This window comes from Cygnus atratus, chromosome 3, assembly GCF_013377495.2.
Source record: "Cygnus atratus isolate AKBS03 ecotype Queensland, Australia chromosome 3, CAtr_DNAZoo_HiC_assembly, whole genome shotgun sequence".
In the NCBI taxonomy this organism is placed as follows: Eukaryota; Metazoa; Chordata; class Aves; order Anseriformes; family Anatidae; genus Cygnus; species Cygnus atratus.
Genome location: NC_066364.1, coordinates 38,763,747 through 38,791,565, shown reverse-complemented (window position 1 = coordinate 38,791,565; position 27,819 = coordinate 38,763,747). Strand labels below are relative to the sequence as shown.

Here is a 27,819-nt window from a genome sequence, read left to right as displayed (position 1 = left end):
CCCAAAGGATTTTACATAGTGTTTGGTCCAAATGTTTCATTTTGTCACTGAAAGCTGTGTTATGAAACTGATGATTCCTTTAAGCGAAATTTAATACAGAAAAATCCACACCATAAAGATAGTATAGATGTAAACTTTGCAGAGTCCCTTTTTTGCCGCAGTTTTTTAATGAAGTATGTAAATAGTACAATCTAATTATGTACTTTTGTTTAATGCAGAAAATATATCTCTGTGATAGCTCTGCCTAAATTATTGCTTTGTTTCACTAGATTTGAAATGGTATAAACTTCTTGCAAGGCATAAAGTGCATGCGTAGAGGATTTTTGTGGTAGTGCCATGGTTTAACCCAGCAGGTAGCTCAGCACCACACAGCTGTTTGCTCACTCCCCCCCCACCAGTGGGCTGGGGGAGATAATCAGAGAGAGGAAAAAAGGTAAAACTCATGGGTTAAGATAAAGACAGTTTAATAGGACAGAAGAGGAAGGGAAAACAATAATGATAACAATATATGTATCGAAAACAAGTGATGCACGATGCAGTTGCTCACCACCACCCACCTACTGATGCCCATCCCATCCCTGAGCAGCACTCCCCCCCCCCGCCAGCCCTCCTAGTATTAGTGTTCAGCATGATGCCACACGGTGTGGGCCATCCCTTTTGTCAGTTTGGGCCAGCTGCCCTGGCTGTGTCCCCTCCCAGCTCCTGGTGCACCCCCAGCCTCCTTGCTGGCAAGGTAGCACGAGGAGCAGGAAAGGCCTTGGCTCTGTGTAAGCACTGCTCTGCAACAATTAAAGCACCAGCGTGTTATCAGCATTGTTTTTCCCCTAAATCCAAAACATGGCACATACCAGCCCCTATGACGGAAATTAATTCTACTCCAGCCAAAACCAGGACAGGTAGAAAACCAGAAATGAATATGACAAAAGAACAGCAATGTTATGACGGCTTAAAAATAATTCTTCTGCTGTAATAGCTCCAGGATCACAAAGTTGTTCCGTTTTGTTTTAAACTTAAAATGGGAGAGAGAGGAAACAACTTCATACTTTTTTTTGTTTGTTTGCTGTTAGATTGCGTGGGTTTCTCAAGCTCTAAAACAGGAAGAGAAGAGAAGTTAGCAGGTGTTTTGTATGTTTGTTTGACAAATTTTCATCCTGAATTTAATTGTCAAGGAGGCCTGCAAAAGATACAGGAGTCAGGGAATATATTAGCAGTGAGAAAGGATGAGCTGGGGGAGGAAGTGGACTGGGGACACCTTCACGTTAGTAATTCTAGAAAGCTTTTCTCTTCATCCTCATTTTAAATGATTCATTTAAAATATTTACTGGTATTTACTATTTTATTCCAGCCTATTTATTGGTAGCAACAGCATCTGTCTACTCAAGTTTGATGTATTTGGGGAAAAAAAATGAAAAAAATCATGAGCTTTGAGGTTCTGTAGAAGATGCATATAAGCCTTTCATATAAGGAGACACCACTGACAAACTTATTCAAAAGTGGGTTATATTTAAAACTGGCAAATGGAGAAATAAGCTGTATTGAGGAGAAAAACCATTGTTTCAACTGCAGTAAAAAGTGAGACTAGCTTGGATCTACAGAACTGGCTAGGGTATTGGGACAATTGCAGAAAATCTGTTTGTGCCATGTATGCAAGCTTGAGAAAGTTGAGTAAGAGGGAATTTTGCAACTCACTCAAGCTCCCTAGTATGAGGTTGTGCCCTCTTTCCTCATTCAGACATCTTTAGCCCGGTTGTCTTCAGAATATCTTAATGAACGTGAATTTCCTTGCTTGTCTAAACAGTCCTCTTCCTATATTCTGGTCCTGAGGAAAATTATTCTCCTTTTCTTCCTTTTCATTTTCAAATTTCAAATACAATAATTGCCTTCTATCATTGCCCTGAGTGACTTATGCTTGAATGAAGTGACTGTTTGCTGTCCAATAATAAATTTTCCTGGGCATAATAACAAGGTGGTGTTGGAAGTAGCTTCGAAGAAGAGAATGACCTACTTAATTTTCAAATAGGTAAAGAATTTCTCTGAAAGAACAATTAAAACTTGATTTTGCAGCTTTTAAGCTAATTTTTGTCTGGTAGATGTTCTTTTACTGGTTCAAGAAAATAAGTGTGAGCTCATAATGTAAACCTAGAGTTAATTTTTTTCTGCACATTTTGTGTCAATCACAGATGAGTCTTGAAGTGCTGGATGTGAAAAATTAAAGTGATATTCTGAGTGTGAAATTAAATACGTTGGACAAAAAATGTAGAATTGTACGTAATATCGAAGCAATGCCATTGCCACTGGCCTTAAAACATAGCAGAGGAGTGTTAAGGTTACAGCCTAGCATTTCCAAAGAAGTGGAATTCCTCCAAAGTGAGTCGAACCCAGGGGTTGTATGTTACTAGTGCTGGAACAGGCAGATCCAGCAAACAGACTTGTAGTAACTGGATAAATGGAATAACTGCTAAATTTAATTTCTCATAGGAAACTAGGTGGTAAAAGTAGGTATAAGACACTTTGTTGTTGGGTGTCCTACCTGTTATAGAATTTGACAGCAGAGATGAGTTAAAATGCGTTTCCCATAATCTGTTATAGGCATATGTGCTCTACAAGTTTCCCCGTTTCCATCTTTTGTTTTCTGTGGTACTGTTGCCATATACACTCAATTTTGTGTTACTGCTAAATTTTATTTATTCTCCTTTCCTCCTCTCACCCAAATTTGCATGCGAGTCTTCAGGGTTGGTGTCACAGTACAAGTGATTATTTTTTATTTATTTATTCTCAGTTCTTATTCCATACTGATTAAAGTCCTGGATAAAATGCACAGGATGTCCATGAAATAACTGAAATTACATTCGTGTATACTGATTTATATGTTTCTCTTGCTGATGGTCTGAAGATGGAGGTAAGACTGGGTATATAGGAAGAGTTAATAGCTTTTATTATGCTGATATGTTTGAAAAATAGCCAAATTTTGGGACATCAAAGCTTTTCTTCAGACTTGAAAATTTGCATGTTCTATTCCGTGTTCTTTACAGCTATATCAGTTAGTCTTCCTAGAGACTGCGTCTTACCTTAAACCAGACCTGAATTAAGGTAATTGTTCATTTATAATGAAGGATTTTTTTCTGCAGTACTTTGCAGTTAACTGTATTACCTAAAAAAGGCTCTCTGTCCATACAAGTAGCTTATAATCCTGCCTTGAGTATCATCTAGTTGGAAAATCAAAGCACACAGAAGAATGTTACACTGGTCTTCCAGCCGGCTTTTTCTGGCAAGGATAAAATATAGTCCAAAAGGACATGCAAAATTGCTTGCAGTAAAAATGATGTCTTGGAGGAAGGAAGAAAAAAAAGCACCCTCCTTTACTGTACATTTGTTAATTAATACCTTAATAATTTATGTTACATAAATCTTCTCAGATATAGATGAAAGAAGAGATGGGTTGTCATCCTGATAGCAGCTAAATCACTAGTTATCAGCCAGGGACTGGAAGTAACTAATTTTTTGTCCTGTGCAGTTAGCATTTAGTCATAATTGCTCTTTCACTTGTGCCCTACATAATAAAATTCGTAATTCAGGACAGTAAATGAAGAGATGCTCTCTTTCTGTAATAATAATACAGCAATTTTTATGAAGAATTCAATCATTTTTTCTTAGTGTGTATAAGAAAGATATATTTCTACAAGATGCTCATCACCCAGCCCTCAGCTTCTTTGACTTTTTAGAGAGCATGTCACATGTAGGTTAATCATTTTAAGTAAAATATATTTTTTTTAAAGGCCTTGAAGTGGAAGGGTCTGGGAATACTGATAGTATACAGAATGCTTACAAACTGGTTGTATTAGACCAAAAATCTGTAGAAGTATCTGCCTATTAAATGCTTTCTTGGCTTTGATTACATCTTTTCTGTGTTCATCTTCGTTGTAAGTTTGCTGCAATAACCTTTAAACATGTTTTTGCTCACTTTTGACTTTCCATCCCTATCTGCTGTGTAGGGATTTTGACTGATTTACAGTTGTTTGTCACTTCATTTAGAAATATAAAATGACAATGTGTGTGGTGGGAAGAGGGCCTTGGAGATGGCCTGTTAGGGCCTATGTCTTCTCTCACAAGGCATCTGCTTATGGACACACTGTGGCTGCAAGGAGAAGGTGGTGCTGTGTCCTGGTCCTCTGCCGTGGCCCACGCACAGGCCAGCAGGTGGATCTGGCGGTGTCAGACATCTTGTGGTGCTGGGGCGGGGAACTCTGACGTGACTGTACCTAAGGAACCCGGGAAGAAGGGAGCCTGGCTCATGCCGCGTGAGTTTTTAGTAGCTGAGCTGCCTCCAACTTAAATTTCTGTGGAGACTGGGAGTGCCCAGGAGAAGCTGGAACAGCAGTCTGTTGCAGTGAAGCCAGTGCTGTGCGTGGAGCAGAGGCATTTCAGGAAGTTTCTTGTTCCTAATCCCCTGGCTGGCAGCCCTCCTTTTCCTAGCACGGTCCAAGCTGCCATCTTCCCCGTGCATTCCCACTCCTGTCTGGGAGCTCCACGGGAAGTATGCCTCGCCTCTACATTTGGGAATCATTGGATAAAAGGTGCTAAAGATTGGGAAAGGAGAAGTACACAAAATGTACCAGAGGGAGATAGGCCTCTTAAAAAGCAAAACAAAACCAAGGGGGCAGTGGGTTAGGGGAGTTGCTGACTGTTAAAGGAAGAAAAGAAATGGAGAGATGGGGGACAGGAGGAGATGTGGCACTTCTGAAGCGAGGCAGAGCACCCTGATAGCAGAGCAGTGGTTTCCCTTACAGAGAAAGCAGCCTCAGAGGTAAGGGTACCAATTTTTGAGCAGGATAATACACCGGGACGACAGGGCAGCTTTGTGGAGATGCCTTCTAGATCACAGGTGCAAGCTCAGTATTACGATATTGGTAGCTGCTGTTACAGAGGTAAGTCCTTTCTTGTGTCACAGCCAGGAAAACACTTCAGCTGTGTTTCTTAATTACTTGGGAATGCTGAATGAAGTATTCTTATTACCTGAAGAATTTCTGTAAAAGGAGTTCATAAACTCATATAATGAATACATGGTGGGACTTTATAGTGAACAAAGGAGCTAAATCTCACACCTTCCATGCAGTTTCAGATGTGAGAGGGAAGCATTCAGAAGAGTTCCTGACAGCCTTCCCACCTTATTTTGGGTGGTAGTTATATTCATAACATAAAGGGCTTTCTTCACGCTGCCAGTGGCACTTGTGCCTGGGTAGATGGCGGCTGTGTGCGTATCACACCCACTTCTAAACAAAGAATTCTTTGTTCTTTTCGTGCTTCACTTTGGGATTGTGGTCTGCGTAGTCCCGCTTGAACTTGTAGCTAAATGGTTTGTAGATTGTAGTTCAGTCATTTCTGTGGTTGGGCATGATTGATTAATAAAGTATTTTGAATAAATCATTAGAGTGATGTGGGGAAACAGGAAGAAAAAGAAATCACTTAGACTGGTCTGGCAATGCACATTTGTGATGCCTTCCCCTAGAGCATCTTTAGTAGGAAGGTGGGAATTCTCATAATACTCATGTCCGTGATCCATGTAGACAAATGATTTTTGTTCTTCACTGATTTTTTTTTTCTTCAAGAGAAACTGTCAGCCTTCTAGGTGATTTTATTATATGTCCACGTGTTCAGTCCCTGCTACTCTTGCACACCAAGGCAGTGTCAATGAGCTCCCATCTAATGATGATGTCTTGTGATTAAGTATTTATCAGGTTTGAATTCACCCTCATTTGGCATAATTCAATTACTCCCTGCTCTTTTGTTCTGAGAAATGAAATACAGATCACCTGATCAATCTCTGTTTTGCACTGCATTATCAAAAAGATATTGCTGCCAACTAACATATTTAGGATACCTTATGCTTTGATTTAGAGTGGTTTACAGTTTGTTTTCTGACAAACTTTTGCATCCATAATCCATTAACTTCTTGATATATGATAGAGTCACCTCCCTGCAATATGGAAGTGCTTTTTCCCTATTGCAGAGTTCTCTCTAACTTTGGCCAACCTGCAGAAAGGTCTGGTTGTTCTACTTGGAAGTGTTGGCTGTCCAAGTCTGGCAGTGCCACGAGGTCATGCCACCACTGGCGCAGCATGCAGGGCACTGGGAAAACCAGGAATGTGCTGGAGCAGCTGCACTGACAAATGAAGGGCAGAGTGGGACAGATGACAGCCAGATGAGACCAGCCCATCACAGCTTTCCTGCCAATATTTCGTCATGGTCTTTTCAGCAGTAACACCCTGTGTTAAAATTGCTGAAAATTTCGATTTCCAACTCTGCTTGAATGATTTAGAAGAGTTGTGCAGGACATCAGTTTTTATTTTATTTATTTTATGTATTAAAAATAGACCAAAGACAAAGAAATGACAAAACCTTACATGAAAAGAAAGTTCATGGGGCTTCAAAATGGAGCCTTTGAGTGTTTGGAAATAACAGAGTTCTAGTTGCCAGGTTCATACACGTTAGAATACATTCCTTAATTAATGCTAATTTAATTCCTGAAGTCATATGTGCAGGAGCACCTGTCTTTCATTGCAGAGGAAAATAATGTTAAGGTTGTAAGGGTGATTGTAAATACGGTATCAGCCTCCTCTCAAAGTGATGAACTTTGCAATCTAGCTGAAGTTGCCTGCCTTTGCTTTGTAACTTGCTTCATCAGCAGACTTTCTCTGTCCATGACTCTTTCACATTACTAATAAATATATTAAACAGTCCGTTACAGAAATTGAATAGTTACTTGGCCTTTGCCAAGATGAAAACTGACCGTTTATTCTGCCTTTCCAGTCCCTTAACCAAGGCTTGATCCATAATAGTAAGTAGCCTTTTCCACATAAAAAATACTTACTGCCTAGTTTTATTTTTCTTTTTTTAAAGTATATTACTGTGGGAGACTGTAGCAGAAGCCTTTTGGCAGTCTGAATCGATTATGTCAGTGTGGTGCCTCTCCTGTCCCCCCACTCCTCCTTAAGTGCTCTTTCATTAAAATGATCAAAAGAGAAGCAGATGCAGCCACAGTGTGAGTGCAGGGGATGCGCAACCCCGTAAGTAGTGCAGCCACACATGGCCAAGGTGGGCATGCTGAACGATGCTGAGCTAAAGGGCAGGACTCCAAGAAGTTTGCAGAAATTAGCCTATTTAGATGTTAAAGATTTATGTTTATTTGTCCGTTTGTTACTAATGATTCAGACCCTACCTATTAAGAAATGTGGATTTAAGAACCTTGGATGTACTACATCTGGGTTTGGTGGTTTATTTCACTTCGATTATCAAATAATTACTCCCTGAAATTACCCCCAGAGCTCTTCTTTTAGTACCTCTATTTCTGCAGGCATTACTTTTTTTTTTTTTTAAAAGTTTCCTAAATGAAGTTTCTAACTAGGCGTTTTTCAGTAGGAACAAACAAATCACCTAGCTTTCAGCAGTGCCCGTCTTCCTTAGTTGCTCCTTGTATTTCCATAGATCAGGTGAATCTCTTGAATTTTTACAGGATTTGTACTTGGATATACTTGATATTTTGTCACCACGATCTCATTTATTTCTTCTTTATCTTATTTGATATTAGGAGTCCGTTATTCTTAACTAGCTGTGGAGACAAACTATCTTTATTTTGACTTTGGAATGTCTGTAGTCAGATGCCTTATTTTATGGAAATCTCCTATTGTAAAGTTTAGCGTTGTGGTGTCAATTTTTAACTTAATTCTATGTGTTGAATCTACAAGTTTTGTGGGTTTTGTTGTTTTAAAAGATGGCCAAGCTGAAAGGACCTTATGGGATAACCTAGAAGATAGATTGACAGTGAAACCACTGCCGGGGTACGTTCCAGCTCTTGTTTCACAAGATGTGGATAAATGTGGGGAGAGCTGCTGCGCAGCCTATGTCAGGAAGTCTTCCAGCAAGTTGGAACTAGTTCCTAACTGCTGTCCTGTATTTCAGTGAGATGAGAGGGACGAAAAGACTCAGAAAAGAAAAATTGAGGTTTACTATCAGAAGTAGATTCTAATAGTGAAATCTCTCGGACTATGTAATAATCTCCCAAAGGAAAAGGCAAGCAGCCTTATTTTTCAGATAATTTATGACCAGCCTGGCCAGATTGCTCATTATACTACAGGGAATAATATTCCATTGGTGGAGAAATGGCCGTGATTATTTAATGGGTACTTTTTGTTTCTATTTACTTGTCTTTTCTACTTTTTATGGATAACTTATATGTAAATAGAGTCAAAATGCTTCTTTATGTGATTTGCTTGCAAGGCAAAGCCTGGACAAATTTTAAAATATTATCAGCACCAGGCATAAATACAGCAAACAAAAGAAAGTCCTTTTGGAAACGTCTGATGGTATGGTTAAATTTATAAGTACAAGGGTGTTTTTTGAAAATATCCACCTCTGCAAAAGCATTCATGTATAATCTTTCCCCTCAAATGAAATAAAATAATAAAAAAATAATTTAATAATAAATAATTTTAAAAAAGCCAAAAACTCAAGCAAAAATAATGTTGATTAAACTCTCCTAAGTCAAAGTAAACCTTGATACTTGTCAGTTTTATTCTTTTCGATCACAATCCCGAACCACTTACAGACCATTGCCTCAAATACGAGGTCCTTTCGTTTTGCAGTTTGGAGCTCTTTAAATGTCATTTTTATTGGGTTTGGCACATAGTCGTGGTGAGGGTATTCAGTGGCAGCATGTCTTTCAAGGATCAGTTACTTGCTAGATTCCTGCTATCAATACTTAATGATAGACAGTGATTTACTGTAGGAGTGATGTAATTCACCGAAGCCTTTCAAGTACGAAGCATGGGAGCTTTTCCTATGAAGGGCAGTTAGCGTGTAACACTGATATTTTTGCCCAAGTTGTGTGTTTCAGAAAGCAGCGTGGGTATTAATAAAACTAATAGCCTACACTGTTGGAATACCATAGTGGGGAAGGCTGAGGGTGTTGAATTCAGTTCTCTGGTTTGTGCTGTCTGCTGCATTTCCTTCTCCATGAATATTACTTAGAATGCATTTTTATGCTAATTGCTGTCACCATTAACTTGGCTTGGGATAGTCTTCAAATTCAGAATTCATGAAATGGAAAGGTTTTACTTAAATTACCTTGGGCATTTTATTGCGGAGATGATTTTAACATTGTAAAATTGTTTACAATCTATTTTTTCAACACTTTTATCTGTTCCAAGCTTTTTACTTTCCAAGTTCAAACACATTTCTTTTGCATCTTTTCTATATAACCAGATCTGCTTAATGGCTTTTGTAGTCACCTCATTTTTTTTCCAGTATGTGCTCATAATTTGAGGGAAAATGTCCTAAATCAAATATACAATCTTTTTGCCTGCTCTTTACCATGATGATTACACTAGAATAGCATATATTTGTCCATCAACATTTTATTTTTCTTGCACGACTGCTGAGTAAAAAAAATTGTCATAATATTTCCATTGCCTAAAAAAGTGGTTTGATGAATACACTGTCGAATGCAGGGAAAAGCTCTTCCTTATATGTGAAATCCCTGCCTTTCCATTGTCGATATTCTACGCATGAGATTCATTGCTGAATAAATGTAAACTCTCAATACGTATATCGAGAGCCATACTCTCAATGGCACTTTATACTCGAGCAAAATTGAATGCACATTGTTCGCTAACCATATATGCTTGTCATTTTAAATTCACAAGGTTATCTATGCAGAATTTTTTTTGGATTTTTACTGGATCCTGTTATAAAAACTTATATATTTTATAAAAGCGAATTTCATATTTTCACTCTGTTACACCAGCCTTTGAGAGAAATTAATAAAAATAATTAATGGTTTTTCAAGTTGAATAAAGTTAATTCTCTATAGTATCAATTTTTATAATTCCCTTTTTATGGTTTTCTGATTTTTTTTGTTGCATTTTCCTTGAATTTGATACTCCAAGGAAATACATCATAAGAGTTGAAAAGCAATAGGGAATGATTGACCTGAACAAGAAGCAAACTATAATTGAAATGTTGATGTAGTAGAATACAAAATATGGTTCGGGAGACTAGGAAACTGCTTCTTTTTTGTGGTTAAGATACTGCAGCACAGTGTGCTGTTGTCCCTCGCAGTTTAAGTGAACACAGGATAAATGTAGTATATTTATTGTATTATTAAGAAGACATTAGCAGGATTGTGCAGATATGACATCCTTTCTGCTGTGCCCTGGTGCTTTATTTGTGCTCTAGTCATAGCACTGAAATAATTTGTTTGTATAATGGAATACAAAATTTGTAAAATTACATATAAAAGTTACTTTTATCTTCAAAGGTATGTGTCAAAGCCATTCAAATAATGTTGGAAAATGTAGTTACTGAACTCACAAAGGGTCGCTTCTGTTCTCAGGGCAGTTGTTCATTTGTGTTTTTAATTTACAACAGTCATTTCTGCCTAAAATGTGAAAATGCATCAGGAGAGATTTTTACAGATAGTTAAAAGCATACGTAGAGCATAACAATGAAATTCTTTGTATGTGCTTATCAGAGAGAAGGTATATTTTAAAATGAAATATAAAATTATTCAGGTAATAACTAATATTAATCCTTTTTGTATGGTTATTTTAAGTGTGGACGTTTGGCATGAGAGAGCACTGATTTTCCTAAAATTTTATCTGACTGTCCAATTTTTATTTTAAACATTTTTTCCCATTCCAGCCTTAAGCATTCACTAATGCATATGCAGAGATACTCCTAGCAATAGAGGTATGGCTGTGCAGAAGGGTCAGTAGCATCACTGAGCATCAGGATTGATTTTTTTTTTTTTGTTCGGTTTTGCGTCACACCTAGTCCATACTTGGTACACAGCTTCTCAGGACTGAAATCTTTTCACCAGCAAACTCTGTGAAGACTGCAAATGTCTTTGGGCAGCATGTGCAGGATGAAGTTGTTAGATCAGATCCTCAGTCCCATTTAAGCCACATCCAACTGCTTCTGACTGTAAAGTGAAATTAGATCATGTATCTTTATCCTGTTTATCAATGGAATTGGTATTTCTGTTTAATTGTATTTACTACAGTGGGATCCCTTCCAGGCAGTCAGCAAGGGTGTTCCAGGTGTCAGTGCACCGTTCCCATCAACCAGAAAGAGCCCTGTCTGAGCTGAAGCGCGTTCGTCCCAGTAGGAGAACGGATCAGACGTAGCAGGTGCTGCCCCTTGTCCTTCAGTGATGGCAGTGAATTCCAGCTCTGCCATCATTAGAAGACAAACAGCTATGCAGAGCTGTCAAGCTGAGTTTCAGAAGTTTCTGCAGTCCTGAATGCTCTCAAGTGCTTGTCTGGCTGTACAATGTAACATAACGGTGAAGTCGTGTTAGATATAGCAGAGCTTTGCTGCCAGCCTGTAGTTCTACCAAAAAAAAAAAGGCACATCTAAACCACTCATGTAAAATCAGGCCTTTTGGCGGTTGCAAGTGGTAGTGGAAAAGCAGGCAACAGTCAAGGATAAAACCAGCAGTACAGAAGCAATACCGAATCCAGTGACTTATGTGAAGTATTGAACTATTCATCAACCGTGATGGCTGTCAAGATACATTTTAGGATCGCCTAATACACATACTGCAAGATACCATTTGGTAGATTGTCATAAGTTTTTGGATTTTGATGAACATTATTGAGGAAAATTAAGGAAGAAGTTGCATTTTCTATTTCAGGCGGGTAGTTAATAACTGAAGCATTGCTGTAGGCAGTTCTGCATGCCTCCTGCTGCTTACTTCATGCAGCTTTTCATCTTGAAAAAACAGATGTCTCAAGCCCATCTGCCTGCTCATTTTTCACTGTTTTCCTGTGGCATTTCCACCTTCCTAATGCCATTTACCTTACCTCTTCTCAGCCCTTCTGCTGCGCGCGTTGTGTTTTTTCACTCCGTGCTCTCCGTGTCCCCGGCCTGTCTGCCCTCTGTGCGAGAGCTGCGAATCTCGGCACTGTCCGTGTGTCCCCCCACGATGCTCCACGGGTCTCGCAGCAGAGCAAGCGCAGGAGCTGCTGCCTCGCACAGGAGCAAGTTACCGCGTTCGGCTCACCTGCAGTAACTTGCTCCTGTGAGAGGTAGCGGCTCCTAGCTCCACCCCTGCTCCTGTATTTCTCTGCATGCTCCTTTCTGGAAGCCTTCTCTCACGCTCCGCACAGCAGCGCTAGGATCCAGACAGTCCAGAGGGCAACTCGCGGTTGGTTTGGGTATGAACTGGTCAGATTCCAGCAGATTGCCCGAGCAGACTTTCAAGGCAGCCCTTAAAGTACGATGGGGCAGACGCTGGGGTTCTCCTCAACCTCAGGTAGTGTCCTTGAGGCATATCCCCCAATGGTACGTGGAGGACCTGTTCGATGCCTTCACGTCGTGCGACTTAATGGCCGAAGCATTTGTATGGCAGCGAGCCGTGCCTGAGCATTTGCTGAGAATATCTTGAAATAACCACCTTCATCTTAACAGGCGGGCTCCTGCTGAGTTAGCAGGATAGATGTGTGTGGAGAAGCAGAAGCGATCGGGGTTCTTTGAAATGTGCTGTCCTCATAAAGCCCATTGCCAAGGGCCCAAGGGCTCCCGTGGCCAAAGGCAGAGGGAGGTAGGAAGAAGATGATGGTACTGGGACTGTCCCAGCACCCAAATCAAGGTCAGCTGTGCTTGTGAGGGTGAGCTCTGTGCTAAGTCAGCCCTGGCTGCTCCTGTAGCACTAATCCACCAAGGTTTTTCACCCCACAGCTCTGCCCCAATGCTTTCCAGTCCAGAGGGCTGCCTCTCCACTCCTTTATCACTCTTTTGTTCCAGATTCCCTGCTGTCTCATTCCTCCTTATTCCCAGTTTCCTTTCACCCAGCCCTTAATCCTGTTTTATACTTGTTTGCATTTACCCCCCTCGCATCACTGTTGCCACCACTCTTCTGTAGCTCTGTGGCCCAGTGCACCCACTCCTGCAGTCAGCATCCCTTGTGGGCACACGAAGCCTAGCTCCTACAGCTGGGGTTTTCAAAACGCAGCCATGCTTTGGGTCACAGAAGAGGCCAAATCTAGGATTTTGAAGGCAGAAAATAGGTCATTTGGCGGTAACTATATGACAGTGTTCTCTTGGTACTGGAAAGGCCTGTGTGACCTTGACATTATTTTGCCAAAAGTCAGAAACGGTCCTGATACATTTTTTTTTCTGGTGTTTTTATGAAACTTGATGAAACAGCCCTAATAGGCCTGTCTGGATAGATGGTTGCTCAATTTGGTATATGGGACAGGAGTATGGGGACTGTAATTTTCTGTACAGACAGCACATCTGAAAGAACCACTGCTGTTTGGAGTGATGTTTCGTAAGTTTGTTCTGTTTTATTATTACTTACCAAAAAAAAGAGAACTGTATTGATAATGTATTGAATGGAATATACTGCAAATAAAACGCACTGCAATCTGTAAACTCATAAGATTAGTTTAGGCAACTTTGTATATTGCTGCATATTTTAAAGTAAAAGTCCATGTATGTACTGAAGTGCCTGTAGACATTTGCTTTTTTGATGATTGTTTCTCGTAATTTTAAGGTCGTTATTTGAATGTGAAGTTCAAATCTGATCATTGCACTGTGAAACCATCACCAGTGTTTCCTAGGCTGGTACTGATTTCAGCCAGTGAAGTCCAGCTGTTGGCAGGGCTGGACGTAGGTACTGCTGATGTGGTTTGGAGAACAGAACTGTGAAAATGTGAAATCAGATAAGAAACAGCTCTACTTTTGAGAAGGCATTGGCATAAGAAGACATGTAAGTGTTGATAACCAAACCTGACCACAGTTGGGAAATCTTCAAAGGGAAATGTTATCACTTAACTTAGAAGGGTAGTGAGTTGAGAGCATTAGGAGACTATCCGTAGCAATTTACGTGCATTACAGTTAATTTTGACTACTTAAAATGATGGGTGAGATGGGGACTGGCACGTACTCCCTGTGTCACCCTTCTCCTCAATGGCACATCGTTTTTTTGATCTGCCACTGGTGGCAGCTGAGGCAGAGGTAGCTCTCTTGCAGGAGCTTGGCCTTTCCAGAGCCTCAGCAGCAACTCTTGCTGCAGCCTGCATCGTCTCCCCACTCTGCTGTGTGAGCTCCGTCTCGGAAATATGGAAATTTTGCTGGTAAGAATGACCCTAAAAGCATTTATACTAGTCATGAGACTTGGAATTTTTTGATTGCTCGGGCTCTTTGGGGCGGGGGGCGGAATATTTCAGGACATTACGTTGTGTTCATCTTGGGATGCTCATTTCAACCATGAGTGCTCATTGTGTGGAAAACGGACTGGCGTTGTGGTTATGACTCTGAACTTCAGAACTCGAGAGGAATTGTGAAAACTAAAGAATGTGGCCTTTCATTTAAGAGAGTTACAAGTGACTTTCACTTCTCTAAAAATTTCCCAAAATTGCATTGAATTTTGAAGTGACTTGTGAATACAAATCAAAATATTTAAGTGAAACTCATTTCAGCTGAGGTAGTAGAAGGTGAATAAATAGTAATAAGCTTGCACTTCTGTGTCATTATCAGTCATATGAGGAAGGCAATCTTTGCAGTGTGTTTGTTGGCTTTGGATGTACAACAGGGGATAGCAAGTTAAGTAGGGACAGCGATGTTGTATTCAGAAAAGATCAGTTTTAAGGTTCCCTAGCTGTTCATTACATTTAAATAAAGCCATTTAAAGACTCAAATTTATAATGATCCTTCATTTCTTTCCAGTAAAGAAAACAACAAAAAGAATAACTGTGAGAATAATCACACTGTATATCACTTCTCTTTTTTTGGTCCCTTACTAGAAGTGCAGCTGGTGTTGCTTGTTGGCTTGTATTTTTTCTTTGCCTTACAAAAACTATGTGTAATTCTTTTTAAGAATACTTTGTTGCGTTAAGGTGCCTCTTATGGGTATGCCTCTTGGCATACCCCGAATCCTTTTTATGGATTCTCTTTTTAACCTTTTTCAGTAATTACTTCACATATTTCTTTTCATTTAGAAAAACCTTAAATATTTTCTGAATTTCCTTTATACTCCTAGGAGAAGATTTGATCAATACACTGGCTTTTTGAACTCCAGAGACCTGTGTTCTAAATGAATTTAACTTACTGTGAGTGAAAATGAATTTGACATGCTCATCCTGGCTTCTGTATGTCAATACTGCAGAACCACTGCAAAACAGTAAAGGTCTTCCAGACTAGGCGCGCTAATGGGCAAAGTGAGAAAGTTGCTTACCTGCCCATAGTATGACTGATTTGCTCTGATCCTTACTAGTCTTTCCTTCCTTTGGGTATTTCTGTCAATACCCAGGATATTTTTGTATACAGTATCTAATTACAAAAGGATTTTGAAGATGATACACAGCTTGACACCACGTCTTGCAAACTGGTTTATATACTCGAATGTTTCGACTGCCATTTTGCTGAGTTCCACCGATTTCCACTGGTAGTGAAACAGTTTTAAGGTCAAGTATATCAGTTTCAGAACTGGCAAGAATCAAAGTCGTGCTAAGATGTGTTCATTGTGTGGATTGAAGGTCAAAAGTACAAGTTGCTGTCATCTAAGTTTGTTTTCTTTTGTTTTTGAAAATAGAGTTGATAATGGTGAGAAATCAGTTGAAAATGACAACCAGATTATATACAGAAAAAAACATGTAGCTCACTATGAATTAAAGATATATATATACATGATATGCATGCCTAAAATAGAGATGTTATTAAAAAGAGACACCTTGGTGTCATGCTTTAGCAAAATGATATATACAGTCCTACTTAATTTCTGGTTATTTCTGTTTAAGGGGGGAAACTTAGTCCACGGGTGAGGCCTTATTACTAAAGGCAAGGGGATATAAAATCAAAGGAAACTCAAAAATGTTAAATAGCAAACGCTTTATGAAAACTTGGAGCTACTGAAAAATATGTTGAGTTTTGAATGTCCCTTTTAATCAAAACAAATTCTTTCAATGGTATGTCATCAAAGAGTTCTCCTTACAGGCGTCTGTACTTCAGTGCAATGTGTTTGGAACCTCTAAACATAAGGTGATGACTTCTTTGCCTTTGCTTAGCAAGGGCAAAATAGCAGTTGTCCAGTTTGAACAGCACAATGATCTCATACTTTCAGCTGGGCACCTTCCCTCAGTGATGAGCTTGTCTTCCTGTTCTTAGGAGGGGCCTCCTAATGGTCCTCTGGTGGTATTGGGAGTTGGTGTAGTAGTAACATTGACTTGCCCAGTATCTGCAGAAATGAAGCTGACTCTTATTAAGAACCTTTGAGTCAACTTATCCCACCAGCCCTCCAAATCTTGGTGGTGCCCATAAGGGCTCTATAAAGAGTTGAAGAGAGTAGAATAACTAGCACAAAACAGATCTGGTGCACTTTTTATTTAGGAAGCCCTTAGACAACATAGCAGAGATTCTGTTATTTCTCTTCTTCTAGTGATGTGTTTGTATTATTGTGCATGCTTTTGTTTGTCCTAATCTTTTTTTTAACTCTTAGGCCTGTTGCTCTGAATGTATTTATTATAGTCTGTGCTCTTGCTGTCTCTTTGTCTCGAAGTTCTCCAATAAATAGATATGGTACATTCCTGCTGTTCTTGTGTCTTACTGAGTGACGTTCATCACAAAGGAGCCTGTGAAATTATTTTGTTGAAGAGCTTCTTCACAGTAAACACAAATTACCAGTGCATATCCATCTTTAATGCGTCCTTCCTTCTTGTACTAGTTCAAGTAGAGTTGCATAATTGTATTTGCAAAGGTAGCTCTTGCTATCATAATGAATTCCAGGAACAACTAATGGGGATGCAAAAAACTTATGGATATAAAGTGATATCTTAAAAGATTTTTTTTCATTTTTTTAGGCTACTCACCCAGAATGTTGGTCTTCTTTATGTTGGAAACTTTGACAGACCTTTTGCACAAATTAAGGTACGATTAACAAGTAGGGGGGAAGGGGCCATTTAACTGATTTCACTTCTGTATGTTTTAAGTCTTGATATAGAGAACTTGAAGTGTATTGATACAGTTCCAGCAAGAATAATGGGAAGTAGTGCTGTTTTAGTGTTGTTTACCATATTCTGGGTTTTATTTTAGTTACAACTGCATACTGCATACTTAACTTGTCAAAGAAGTTTAGTTTTTTCCTCTTGTCTTTTGATTAATTTTGACTCTGGTTTAATTATGAGAAGTAAAATGTTCTTTTAGGTTACCTTGTCAGTGACATTTCAAACAAAGCCACTTTGGAACTCTGTAATTCTTCAAGTGATCCTTGACAGGGAAGGCACCGCAGTAAAAAGCACAGATTGTTTTCCCAGTATTATTGGATTTATTATGAAGGGCTCATACAATTGCTGGAAGATCATTTGTCTTGTATGACTTACTGTTTCTTTTCCTTCAGTTGAACTATAATAGTTTCACATTTCTAATTGCCAGTTGCTAATTAGTTATTTTCAAGTCACTTGCAAACAAAAATGTCTTACAAGGATATATGGTCTGCTTTTGATGAGCATCACTGGGATTTTTTTAGGACAAAAAGAGAGAGGCATTAACATGTCAGTCATTACGGTGGGATGTGGAAATGTGATCTCTATCTTAGAATGTTGAAATGCTCATGTGTCCCAAATGATACCAGTAATTACTATATATCCTGCGCTCTTGGCAATGTTGTACCCTCCATTGCGTGCACACTCTTATGCCTCTCAATTTTAAAAGTCTTATTTATTTTTTTTGCATCAAAATGAAATTTGATTTCTAAAACTCAAGCGTGTTTCTTTGCCATGCCTAATTACAATTCCAAAGAACAGTATTCCCAACCATATCTAGCAAATTTGCTTTTTCTACCTTGAACCTTGGTACTGTTTTCAAATCGCTTCAAAAGAACATATGCTTGCTTTTCGTCTTCCCAGTTCCTACATGTATATTACTCAGTTTGGAAATCAAACAATTCAAAATGTTTCTGGCACGAAACCTTGTATTGCAAGAAGTTTCTTTCCAAATTAGCTAGTATATTTGTTGTGATAACCCTTTTATAATAGTGCTCGTTTAAATGCTTTGTATAAGTAAATGAAAGGTACAAACATAAAAAAAAAAAATACAAAAAGATACTGAGGGAGTCTGAACTCACTTGGTCCACAAAGCTAAGTGTAATCACCTTGTCATCTCTGGAATAAAAGATAATCTGTTTTAATAAACTACACCTCTATAAACTCTGCCTCCGGGTGGGTAATCTGGCAGTTGTCTGCCCAGTGAAGATCAGTCCTCCTTTGAGATGGATGCCATTTTTGTGAGGGCTGCCATTAGGCTCCATCCTGTTATTGTGGTCCTGGTACCGCTGGTAAGATATTATCCTTTATCCATAAGCAGCTAAGGAGTGAAAGTGCCTGAGGTGAGTGATTATTCCTTTTTTTTTTTTTTTTTTTTTAGTGTGTGGTAGGAACTGGCCTCGCTCACAGTCACCTCTTAGGAGTTGCTTCGCTCAGCGTCCCTTCCCAGAGTTAATCAGGGAGCTTAACCCTGCCTTGAATGACTAATCGTAGGTGTTCTCCAAGATGTGACAGCATTTCACTTCGGAGTGCTGTGCAAGTGTAATTGCAAGGCTGAAGAGAGGAGGTAGAGCCCTGGCAGGTCTCCCAGGCAGCAGTGGAAATATTTTGTCCTTCCACGGAAAAACGACTGGCATGATACAACCAGCTTCTCATACGGTTCTTCCTTCTCATACAGTTCTTCCAAATTAGGCCCCATCCACACCCTCCCTACCTCATCCACTTCTAATAATAGGCAGCAAAATGAGGGGGGCAGTTCTGCATGGCTGGGAAGAATTTGTAAATTCACTATTGCACTCTTCAGCCACTTCCAGTTCACAGCAGTATCATCACCTTCACTTGCAGCCAAGGAGAGGCCCTTCTGATCACACCTCCAGAGCAGATCCTGTACGGGATCAAACTGCAGGACTGTGTGTGATATCATGAGTAGGGAAAGTGCAAAACCAGTATATATAGAAAGCACGTAGCCAGTTTCCTGCACTTTGCATCCAGGGGCTTCTCTGCTGGAAGTTGTACCTGCATGTTTGTGCAACTTTTTTTGGACCTTCTTCCCTGAACGTGCCTAAGTGATTTTCCACTGAATTTTCAATATTCAAAGCCATACTATCATTATGAGCTACAGTATCATTTTATTTCTTTTAAACTTGTTACCTGATAATTCAATTTGCTTCAACCTAAGCCTTATGTTAGGAGAAATGGTTAGCAGTTATTCTCTATGCATGACTTTATCCTCTCTTTTCACATCACCCCCAGTCTTGTGTATTCCAAGCTACAAAAACTTAATCTAATTGCTCCCTGTATCTAAGCCATTCAACATCTGCAATCAGCGTCATTTTAACTCTTTGTATCCTTCTGCGTTTCTACTGTTGCATTTTTATAAGGTAGGCAGTGGCACAATTTTGAAGATACAGGCACAACAATGTTTTCTTCAATATTTGCTGTTCATATTGTATATATGGTGTAATGCTTGATAAATATCTGATATACATTTAATTTGGGTACATTAATATTAGACTTTCTAATTTATGTTGCTGCTGTGGTCTCATACTAAATATTGCATTTGCCACAGAATAGGCAATCTGGATATTCAAAATAACTTCCAGTTACCACCTAGGGAAAACAAACCTTATTATCTGCTAAATTAGTGTAGATTATAGAGACATGTTTGAACGAGCTAATTCCACGTGGCTATACTCTCTAAAGAGTAATGTTTATTTTTGGAGCTATAGGTGCATATATGGTGCATATATTTGCACACCACTGCTTTGTTTCATTTCTGGTGCTAAAGGTAATCCTGAAGTCCTCGCTTGTCTGAGGATCATTTCTTCTGTGGTTTGCAACCAGGAAATGATACACAGCTAACAAACACAATACAGTTCTTTAATTCAGACTGCTATCTGATTGCTCGGAGATTCTAGAAAATGTCAGCTGCCCGACAGCAGCAGAATTGGGGTAGAGTGATGAGGCTGCAACTTCTCAGAGATCTTCAGTATCAAAAATGGGGAGTAATAATTCACGTTAAGAGATAGTGCTGCTAAACAAAATGTATGTGCTCTGGAGGTATGCTGTGGTCTCTTGGAACTGTTGACACAAGCTTCTTTCATTCTTCCTCCAGCAGTTTTTAGGTCTTTCATACGTGGTTGCTAATGATTCCATCAGTTAAAAGACTCGTCCTGGAATATATATATATTAGGGAGAGTCTTTGCAACCTTTTATTTAGATCTGCTTTTGCTCACTGTGTGATGGATTGGTCTCTCTTGTTATATAAATTACCAAGTCACGTTCATTTGCAAACATCCTAAGTATTAAGGCCTTCTATTAAGATATGGCATTTCTTGCCAAACGTGTGCATTAAGGAATGCCCCAAACCACTACACTCCTCTGTCAGTGTAGATTTATTACTCTAAGTGAACCATTATTTTTACAACAGTACTTCCAATGCATTTTTAGTGCACTTTCAGTAGGACAAATAGGATTGTTACCAGGTCTTTGAAATATTCATAGTAAACATATAACCTGCCATGTTAGTACTCATAAATTCATATTTCAATTTATGTGCATTTAAAAGATTGGAGAGAGAAGCTTCTTATCAAAGTGTTTGTTTGCAATTGCACAGAAGTTTTGATTTTCCAGGACTGTACAGGAAGATAATTGTACTAGTGTCTTTGATGATGAAGGCTATAGATGGCAAGTCTGTGAAATGGTTTTGCAATACTGATGCCTCTTCTAGAGATGATTATTCTATCTCTTTCTTCCTCATATCTGTAATTCATTAATATTTATATATATTAATATTTATAATGTTTCTGAGACATAGATGAACTGGTAAGATTAACTGAAATTACCTATCTCCCTCCTCCTGGCTTGCTTTCAGAGATATTAGTGGTAGTGCTTGATAGATGTTTGATCTCTGTACTTCATTATACAAAAGGAATGTGAAGCATTCACTCCTGAAGTTTTTGAATCCTGTATCTAGTAGCAGTTGGATCTGCCTGGAATTTTTCTTTTCCTATAGTGTACTATTCTGTGCCTGTTCGTAGATACCATAAGATTTTGTATGTTGCTACTTTGAGCAGAGTTCACGATGCAGAATCTTTACGTTACTGCATGAAGTTTGTGGTTGCTCTTGTTCTGGAGTAATACTCAATGGGTTTCGGTAAGTTCAATAGCTCATAAAAACGATGGCTATTCCGGTTAGCTGGTGAGAGCACTAAGTGAATTAATGATTTGAAAGTCAAATATGCTGTGGCAATGAATTCCCATTTTGTTTTCAAGGCACTGCCCTTTAACATTATATTAAAGAAATTGATTTCATATAGGTAGTTCTTACTTTTTGTTTCTGAATTAAATTATTCTAAATTACTGTTTAATTCTAGCATCTGTTCAAAGGTGCTCGAGGACAGTTTCAAACATAAATATGTTTGTTTTTTGTATCTCTTCACATTTAGGTAGCTGTGTTGGTAATCACTGTCATATGCATCTGCATTCGTTCTGTGAACTTTGGAACAATTCAGTAATTTGCACCGCTTTTGGATCTTACGTGGTCATTTTTATTAAATATTTCTTGGACAAGAAAGCGGATGAAATGACAGTATGACATCAGTTGACATTAGCTGGCAAACTTTCTTAAGTCTATTTATATGAATTACTGTTAGTGTTCTTTTACTAACAGTGAAGTTGATCAGAAATTTTACCATACATATGTTGTGTTTATTAGAAGTAACTAATGTCAATGTTCCAGCATACATAATAGTCACCTGATGGAAGGGTACGTTATGGGATTTTTAACCTGTTTACAGAACAATAAGTCTTTATGACATACATGGCCCATTGCTTTTGAAATAGAGATTTAGTCAATGGAGATTAGGATGAAAACTTAGCTACACTATATCCACTAATTATAAATTCTATAAAGGAAATGATATCGCTTCACCAATTTATTAGGATTGAAAGTTTATGCAGTTCAGTTCTCAGTTGCTTCTTGTATTAGGGGAAGCTGTTCAGTACGCTGTGTTCTCCATTATTAATCAGTAATGAAGCTTCTGGCAGTCTTTACTATTGCGTTAATGACTAGTTTCATTTTGGGCTCTTAACACATTAAATTACCATTTAAATAAAGATTAATTACTGCTCTTTTATTTTTAGTATTTTAAGAGTAGTTATTAAAAAGTTACGTAATAAATACTACTTTGTTCAAAATAGAATTGTTCCATTTAATGGGATGTGAGGGCAGTTAACGGTGAAGAGAGTAGTTTGGAAATAGTGACAGGTTCTTAATATTTTGTTTCTGTGCTATGAGCCCAGTGGCAAGATTGTGAAAGTTTTAGGTTTGCTTACGGGGAATTTTCTGCTGAAGTTAGAGCAATCTTTTTGTCAGGGGCTAATAAAGAATCGAGCTCTGTACTGCGACCTGCAGCTTGGTAGCCATTATCTGTGATTTTATTAAACTGAAGAGCGGTGTGGCTGAGATGGCTAAACCTCCCACCTACACTTTGGGACTGCAGTTTGGTCCCAAGCTATTATTTGCCCAACTGTATGATTTTCCCTCAGCAAATACGCTTTTAACTTAAAACATAATAAAGCATAGCGGAGCCCTAGCAGGGAGAGGCCTTGCAATGGGTGGTTGCCTCAGAATCATTTCTCTGATCGCATCAAAACCAGCAGACCCTCCAGATACAGATCTATCCACCTTTACTGTGAGATCTGCAGGCAGCTTATCAGTGACTCAGAGAATTTACTGCAGTGTTCTCGAGAGCCGAAACATCTTCAGCGTGGCTGTTTCACCTTTCTCCAGACACAGAGGATGAACTCATGTCTGAGAACCAGGCTAGACCTCGTTTGTGACTCCTTCAGCAAGATCAAACGTGTGTAGATGATTGCTGAAGTGATTGGCCACAATTTTCAAAGCAATCTTTTCAAAAAAAGAAGACGGCAAAGGCATGACTTGGTGAAAGAGATGCTTTCCATAGACCATTTGAGTTAGATTAGGCTGCTAACTTGTTGACTGCAGCTGGGATGTTTTCCCTCCCTGGGTGACAGTGACTTCTACTTCCAATTAGCGATCTCCGAGCTCGGTGGAGTGCCTCTGACCAGTCTAATCCCAAAGGACAGATGTGGAGTGCCTTGGTAGGGTGTACAGCTCTTCAGGCTGTTTGAAAGTTTAGGAGTAGGGTTAGTCCAATTTTCCCCATCCACTCAACTGCTGTCCTGACAGAGATCCACAAAAACAGCATCGTGTGTGCAGTCTTTCAGCAAAATATGTCTAAAAGTTTTCCTTCTGTGCCTGCTGGCAGCCAGTAATGGTATGTTGGTACTCTAATTATATGACACTTTGCTTATTGGCCTTTGCTAAATATTGACAGAGGTACTTGCTTTCAATGCCACAGCAGGAAAGGATTTCTAGTTTATCGCAGTGAAGTCATAATATGAGTGTTGCTTCTGCTGCTGGTCTCTGTATTATTTTGTGCTGTTAGTGTACTTTATGTGAGATCAAATGCAGTAGAATAAAACACAAGAATATCATGCCTTCAACTCAAAGAAAATAAGTGGTTAACTTGTCATATCTTTGCAGTTCCCTCTTGTCACCATGATCCACAAAATAAGTTGTCAACACGGTTTAACCATCACTTTCAGTTATTAGGGTGTCCTGGGGAGTGGGGTTCTGTCAGGTAGGCAGTGTATCACTGGTGGAGCTACCCCAGAATTAATCTTGAGAACATGCTTAATTATTTTAATAAGTTAATAATTTTATTAACGAGTTTAGTGTAGTTGAGGATTACGTGTACAGAAGTTGAGGATTCGTGGACTGATTCACGTACTGATGATGACAGATTGAAAGCAGCACCAGGACAAAAGCAGCCCAGGGAGGACTGACTGAACTTTGCCTGTAGGTAATAGGCTAGGACGAAACATAATAAAGTATAAAAATACGCAGTCACAGAAACAAGCACATCTGCCATCTTCTGAAGCTTCCTCATTTGACAGTGATGTGTCTCAGAAAAAACAATGGTTGTTTACAGGGGAGCTGAGAGAAGTGGATTTTGTGCAGCAATGGAAAAAGGGAAATACAGCCCTAGAACCTCTGGACTGAGACGTTCCTGAGAGAAAAGAACGGGGGATTTATCTGTAGGTGTATGGTTCTGGTTGCTCACAAGTAATACAGATTTGTTTGATATGGTCTATGAAATGATAGTCTGAACATACTCAAAAACAAAACTCTGGACCAGTGATAGCAGTAAGAAAAACTCCAAGAAAGTAGAAAACTGCTCTACCCACTCAGTTTGTATCCTGTAAAGAAGATGAGGGAGATGCTAGAGAGAATTCACTGAACAAACTGAAGGTTAGAAAATGTTGTAAGGTGCTAGCAAGAAGTCACGCACTGCTGATTTCAAAGTTGTGTTTGTTGAAGATAGCAAATTTAGATCCTTTTTGAAAATAGCATCCTTTTCAATAATTACTTTGAAAATTAAAAAACAAAACAAAAAAACACGCACAAACATATAGCTTAATTCTTTGTCTCTTGACTTCTTTTCACTTCTCTACACGTTGATGTTCTTTGTTGCAGTTTTTCTCAAAAGCAGTTGCTAACTCTTAGGGGCAAGGAGTCCTGACTGCCCACGTGTTTGTATATGGAATATTAGAGCCCTCAGTCCTGCCTGGAAATTGTAGACACTAATAATATAAATTAATAGCAATATATTTTGTGTGTCTGTGTATATTACAGGAGGTGCCAGCGTACAGTGGGCACATTTGCTCTCTGCAGGCACACTGCAAAATAATAAAAAATACTAAAAAAACTCCAGCATTGGAACTGGTGATGTAAACAGAAAAAGAATAACAACGAGGAAATCTGCCTGAGCACTGGGAAAGTGAGGCAGTTTATTTTGTATGCTGTCACAATTGCTGTCCATAAGAACAAAATGTTAATGAGCTATAATTTTATAAATTCACTGTGTTCTGCTGGATCAGATAGTCCCCATTTTGCTTTTTCTCATGATTATGCCCATGAATTTAGTTAACAAATTTGTTCTTTGTAAAGTATAGAGTGTTCCATAGAAGTCCACAGAATTAAGAAGATTACCTCTGCAGCTTTCTGTTGTTGCTGCCAATAAGATAGAATAATTGGTGCTTGGTTTTAGACTATGGGTTTTTTTGTTGTTGGTGGTGATGTTTTTTTTTTTTTTTTTGGCAGCTTTTGTTGTTTCAGCATGTAGTAGGTTTTTTGAAAATCCATCCAAGTTTGTTCTTGCTAAGCATAGGGTAAGCTAAGCCTCCTGGGAAGATTAAAATAATAGCTAATTGATTGTAGATTTCAATATATATTAGTTTTCTACTTCTGTATTAACTGTTTAAGAAAGAAAATATCTTCAAATGTTTATAATGAGTATTGTAAAAATGAACAGATTGCAATTTTTAAAGCCGCCTTTTTCCTGGGTGTTTTGGAATATAAATATATCCAAGCGATAGAAAATTAGAATGATAATGCCTCATTTTCCCAAAAGCTTAAAAAAAGCAAGTGCTGGCAAAGGAGCCTTGTGAAGTTTAAGAGAAGCAAATGCTGGGTTTTGCATCTGGGACCGAAAGTCCCCCTGTGGCGTTCAGGCTGGAGGCTGACTGCCAGCACATCAGCTCGGCAGGAAAGGGCCTGAGGGTCCTGGTGGCAAATAAAGATAAAGACCAACTGTAGCCTGGTTTGTGTTAGCTACAGCATAGCTGTCAGATCAAGGAAAGTCACGCTTTTCCTCCACTCGAGCATTTGAGACGCCACATCTGGAGTAACTGCATGCTGTTCTGGAGTCCCCAGTGCACGAGAAGTCACCCAGCTGGAGCGACTGCTGCAGGGGGCCGTGAGGAAGGGCGGAGCACCAGGTGTATGAGGGAAGGTTATAAAGAAATTGGGTCTGAAGAAGAGAAGTCCATCCTTGGAGATTTTCAGAATTTACCTGGGAAAGGTCCTGAGCAGCCTGACTCGTCCTTGAAGTCAGCCCTGCCTAGGGCAGGAGGTTGGACGGGGTGGTTGCTGGAAGTCCCTTCTAACGTGAATGTTCCCAGAGTGTGAGCAACCAGCACTGTGAAATACAGCTAGTTCTTAAGGATATATATATATAACTGCATCATTTAGTGTGTTCGTTGGGAAATAGTACAGTTGGATGCTTCTGAGCCTCCACTGTTGCTGACTGAATAGAGCTTAATTTCAGTAAATAATACACAGCATACCAGTTAGTTCTCTTCCCCTATCTTTTCCTAAGGCTGCAACTATTACTGCATTTACTTTCAGTACTTCCATTCTTAGTATCTCTGGTTTCTTTCCTGTTAAATGTTTGCCTTTGTGAATGACTGATTTTTCTCATAATATCAAAAATACGAGAAAATACGTCTTTCTTTCCATTGAGGACTAGAATTGCATTACCTTCCAGAAATCCTATAGCGCTCTTTCAGAAAGCATTTTCTTCACTATAGTATTTACTTAGAAGAAAGGATTGTTTGGTTTTGTTTTTCCTTTGAAGTAATTTTGCAGCTCTTTTCATGTAACGAGACAGTATGGATTTTTTAATGGAGTGTGTGGTATATGTTGAGAATAAAGCGCCTTTGCTGGCTTAAACTAAAAATCTGGGAACATAAGTGAAACTGAGAGATGCTGCTGTTCTCTGGAATGCCTATAAAATGTAAGAGGTTTATAGATTATTCAAAGCCACATAACTAATCTTAAAGATAGCAAAGAAAAAAAAAAAAAAGTAGTACAATTGGCTAGCTGAGTAGCAAAGCTCAAGAGTAACAGGTTGCAAAAAGAGCAGCCAGAGGGTAACTATTGGATGCAAACACACCGAGATGTTGTAAATGTGTGAAATAACGTGTAGCTGTTGTGCATAATGGACAGTAGAGTGGTGAGAAACAGAGTACAAGTTGCTCTAGAAACAAGACTATATGCTGGGAAGCCACGTTCATGCCATCTGACATTCATACCTTTCCTTCTCCTCCAGTCTTGTCTGTGTCCTTTGTTCCACAGTGACTCCAAAGCAAAGTCCCTCAAAATTAATCCTTCAGACCATTCATGTTTTCTCTTCGCTTCTTTTGTTTGGAGTACTTTTGTTATAATACCTATGAGATGAAGCCAACCAGCTATTCTTTGTCGCATTAAGGATGGTTGATTTGAACCTTCTGGTTTCGTTTCATTTGGTAAATAATAAGATTTGAAACCAGCAGTAGCTAATGGAAGTGTTATCGCACTTTATTTTTTGTGATTTTCTCGTTTTTGTCTGTTTTTGTCTTCATACTGACTTTGCTTTCTTACTTTTCTGGGTAATTTTCTAAATATTTTACTATAGAATAGAATCATAGAATATCCCGAGTTGGAAGGGACCCACGAGGACCACCGAGTCCAACTCTTGGCTCCACACAGGACCACCCAAAAATCAGACCGTAGGTCTGAGAGCATCGTCCAGTCTGCTCTGCTTTGGGCTGAACAAACCAAGTGACCTCGGCAGCTCCTCATACGTCTTGCCCTCTAGACCCTTCACCATCTTTGTAACTCTCCGTTGGGCACTCTGTAATAGTTTTGTGTCCTTTTTATACTGTGGCGCCCAACTCTGCACATAGTGCTTGAGATGAGGCGTGACACTTCTCGATTGTGAGAAGTATAATCGTACGGAGAACTGGATTTTCAGGTGATGTGCAGATTGTGCTTACAGTAGCTTTTCTATGCCCAAAGGTATAAAAACAAACTATGTAAACGTTAAGACATGCAGCTTGTCTCATTATTAAAACTACACGTGCTAATATGCAA

The 27,819-nt window shown here is 39.1% G+C and overlaps 1 protein-coding gene across 3 annotated transcripts in view; it reads left to right on the top strand.

The window, feature by feature from the left end:
• The window catches only part of RNGTT (RNA guanylyltransferase and 5'-phosphatase), a 185,404-nt gene that overhangs the window by 138,223 nt on the left and 19,362 nt on the right, over positions 1–27,819 (top strand). For all 3 annotated transcript variants that reach the window (XM_035559498.2, XM_050709797.1, XM_035559499.2), the window contains one exon: positions 16,857–16,923. In XM_035559498.2, the coding sequence (XP_035415391.1) occupies positions 16,857–16,923 (67 nt within the window). The remainder of the gene's footprint in view (positions 1–16,856; positions 16,924–27,819) is intronic.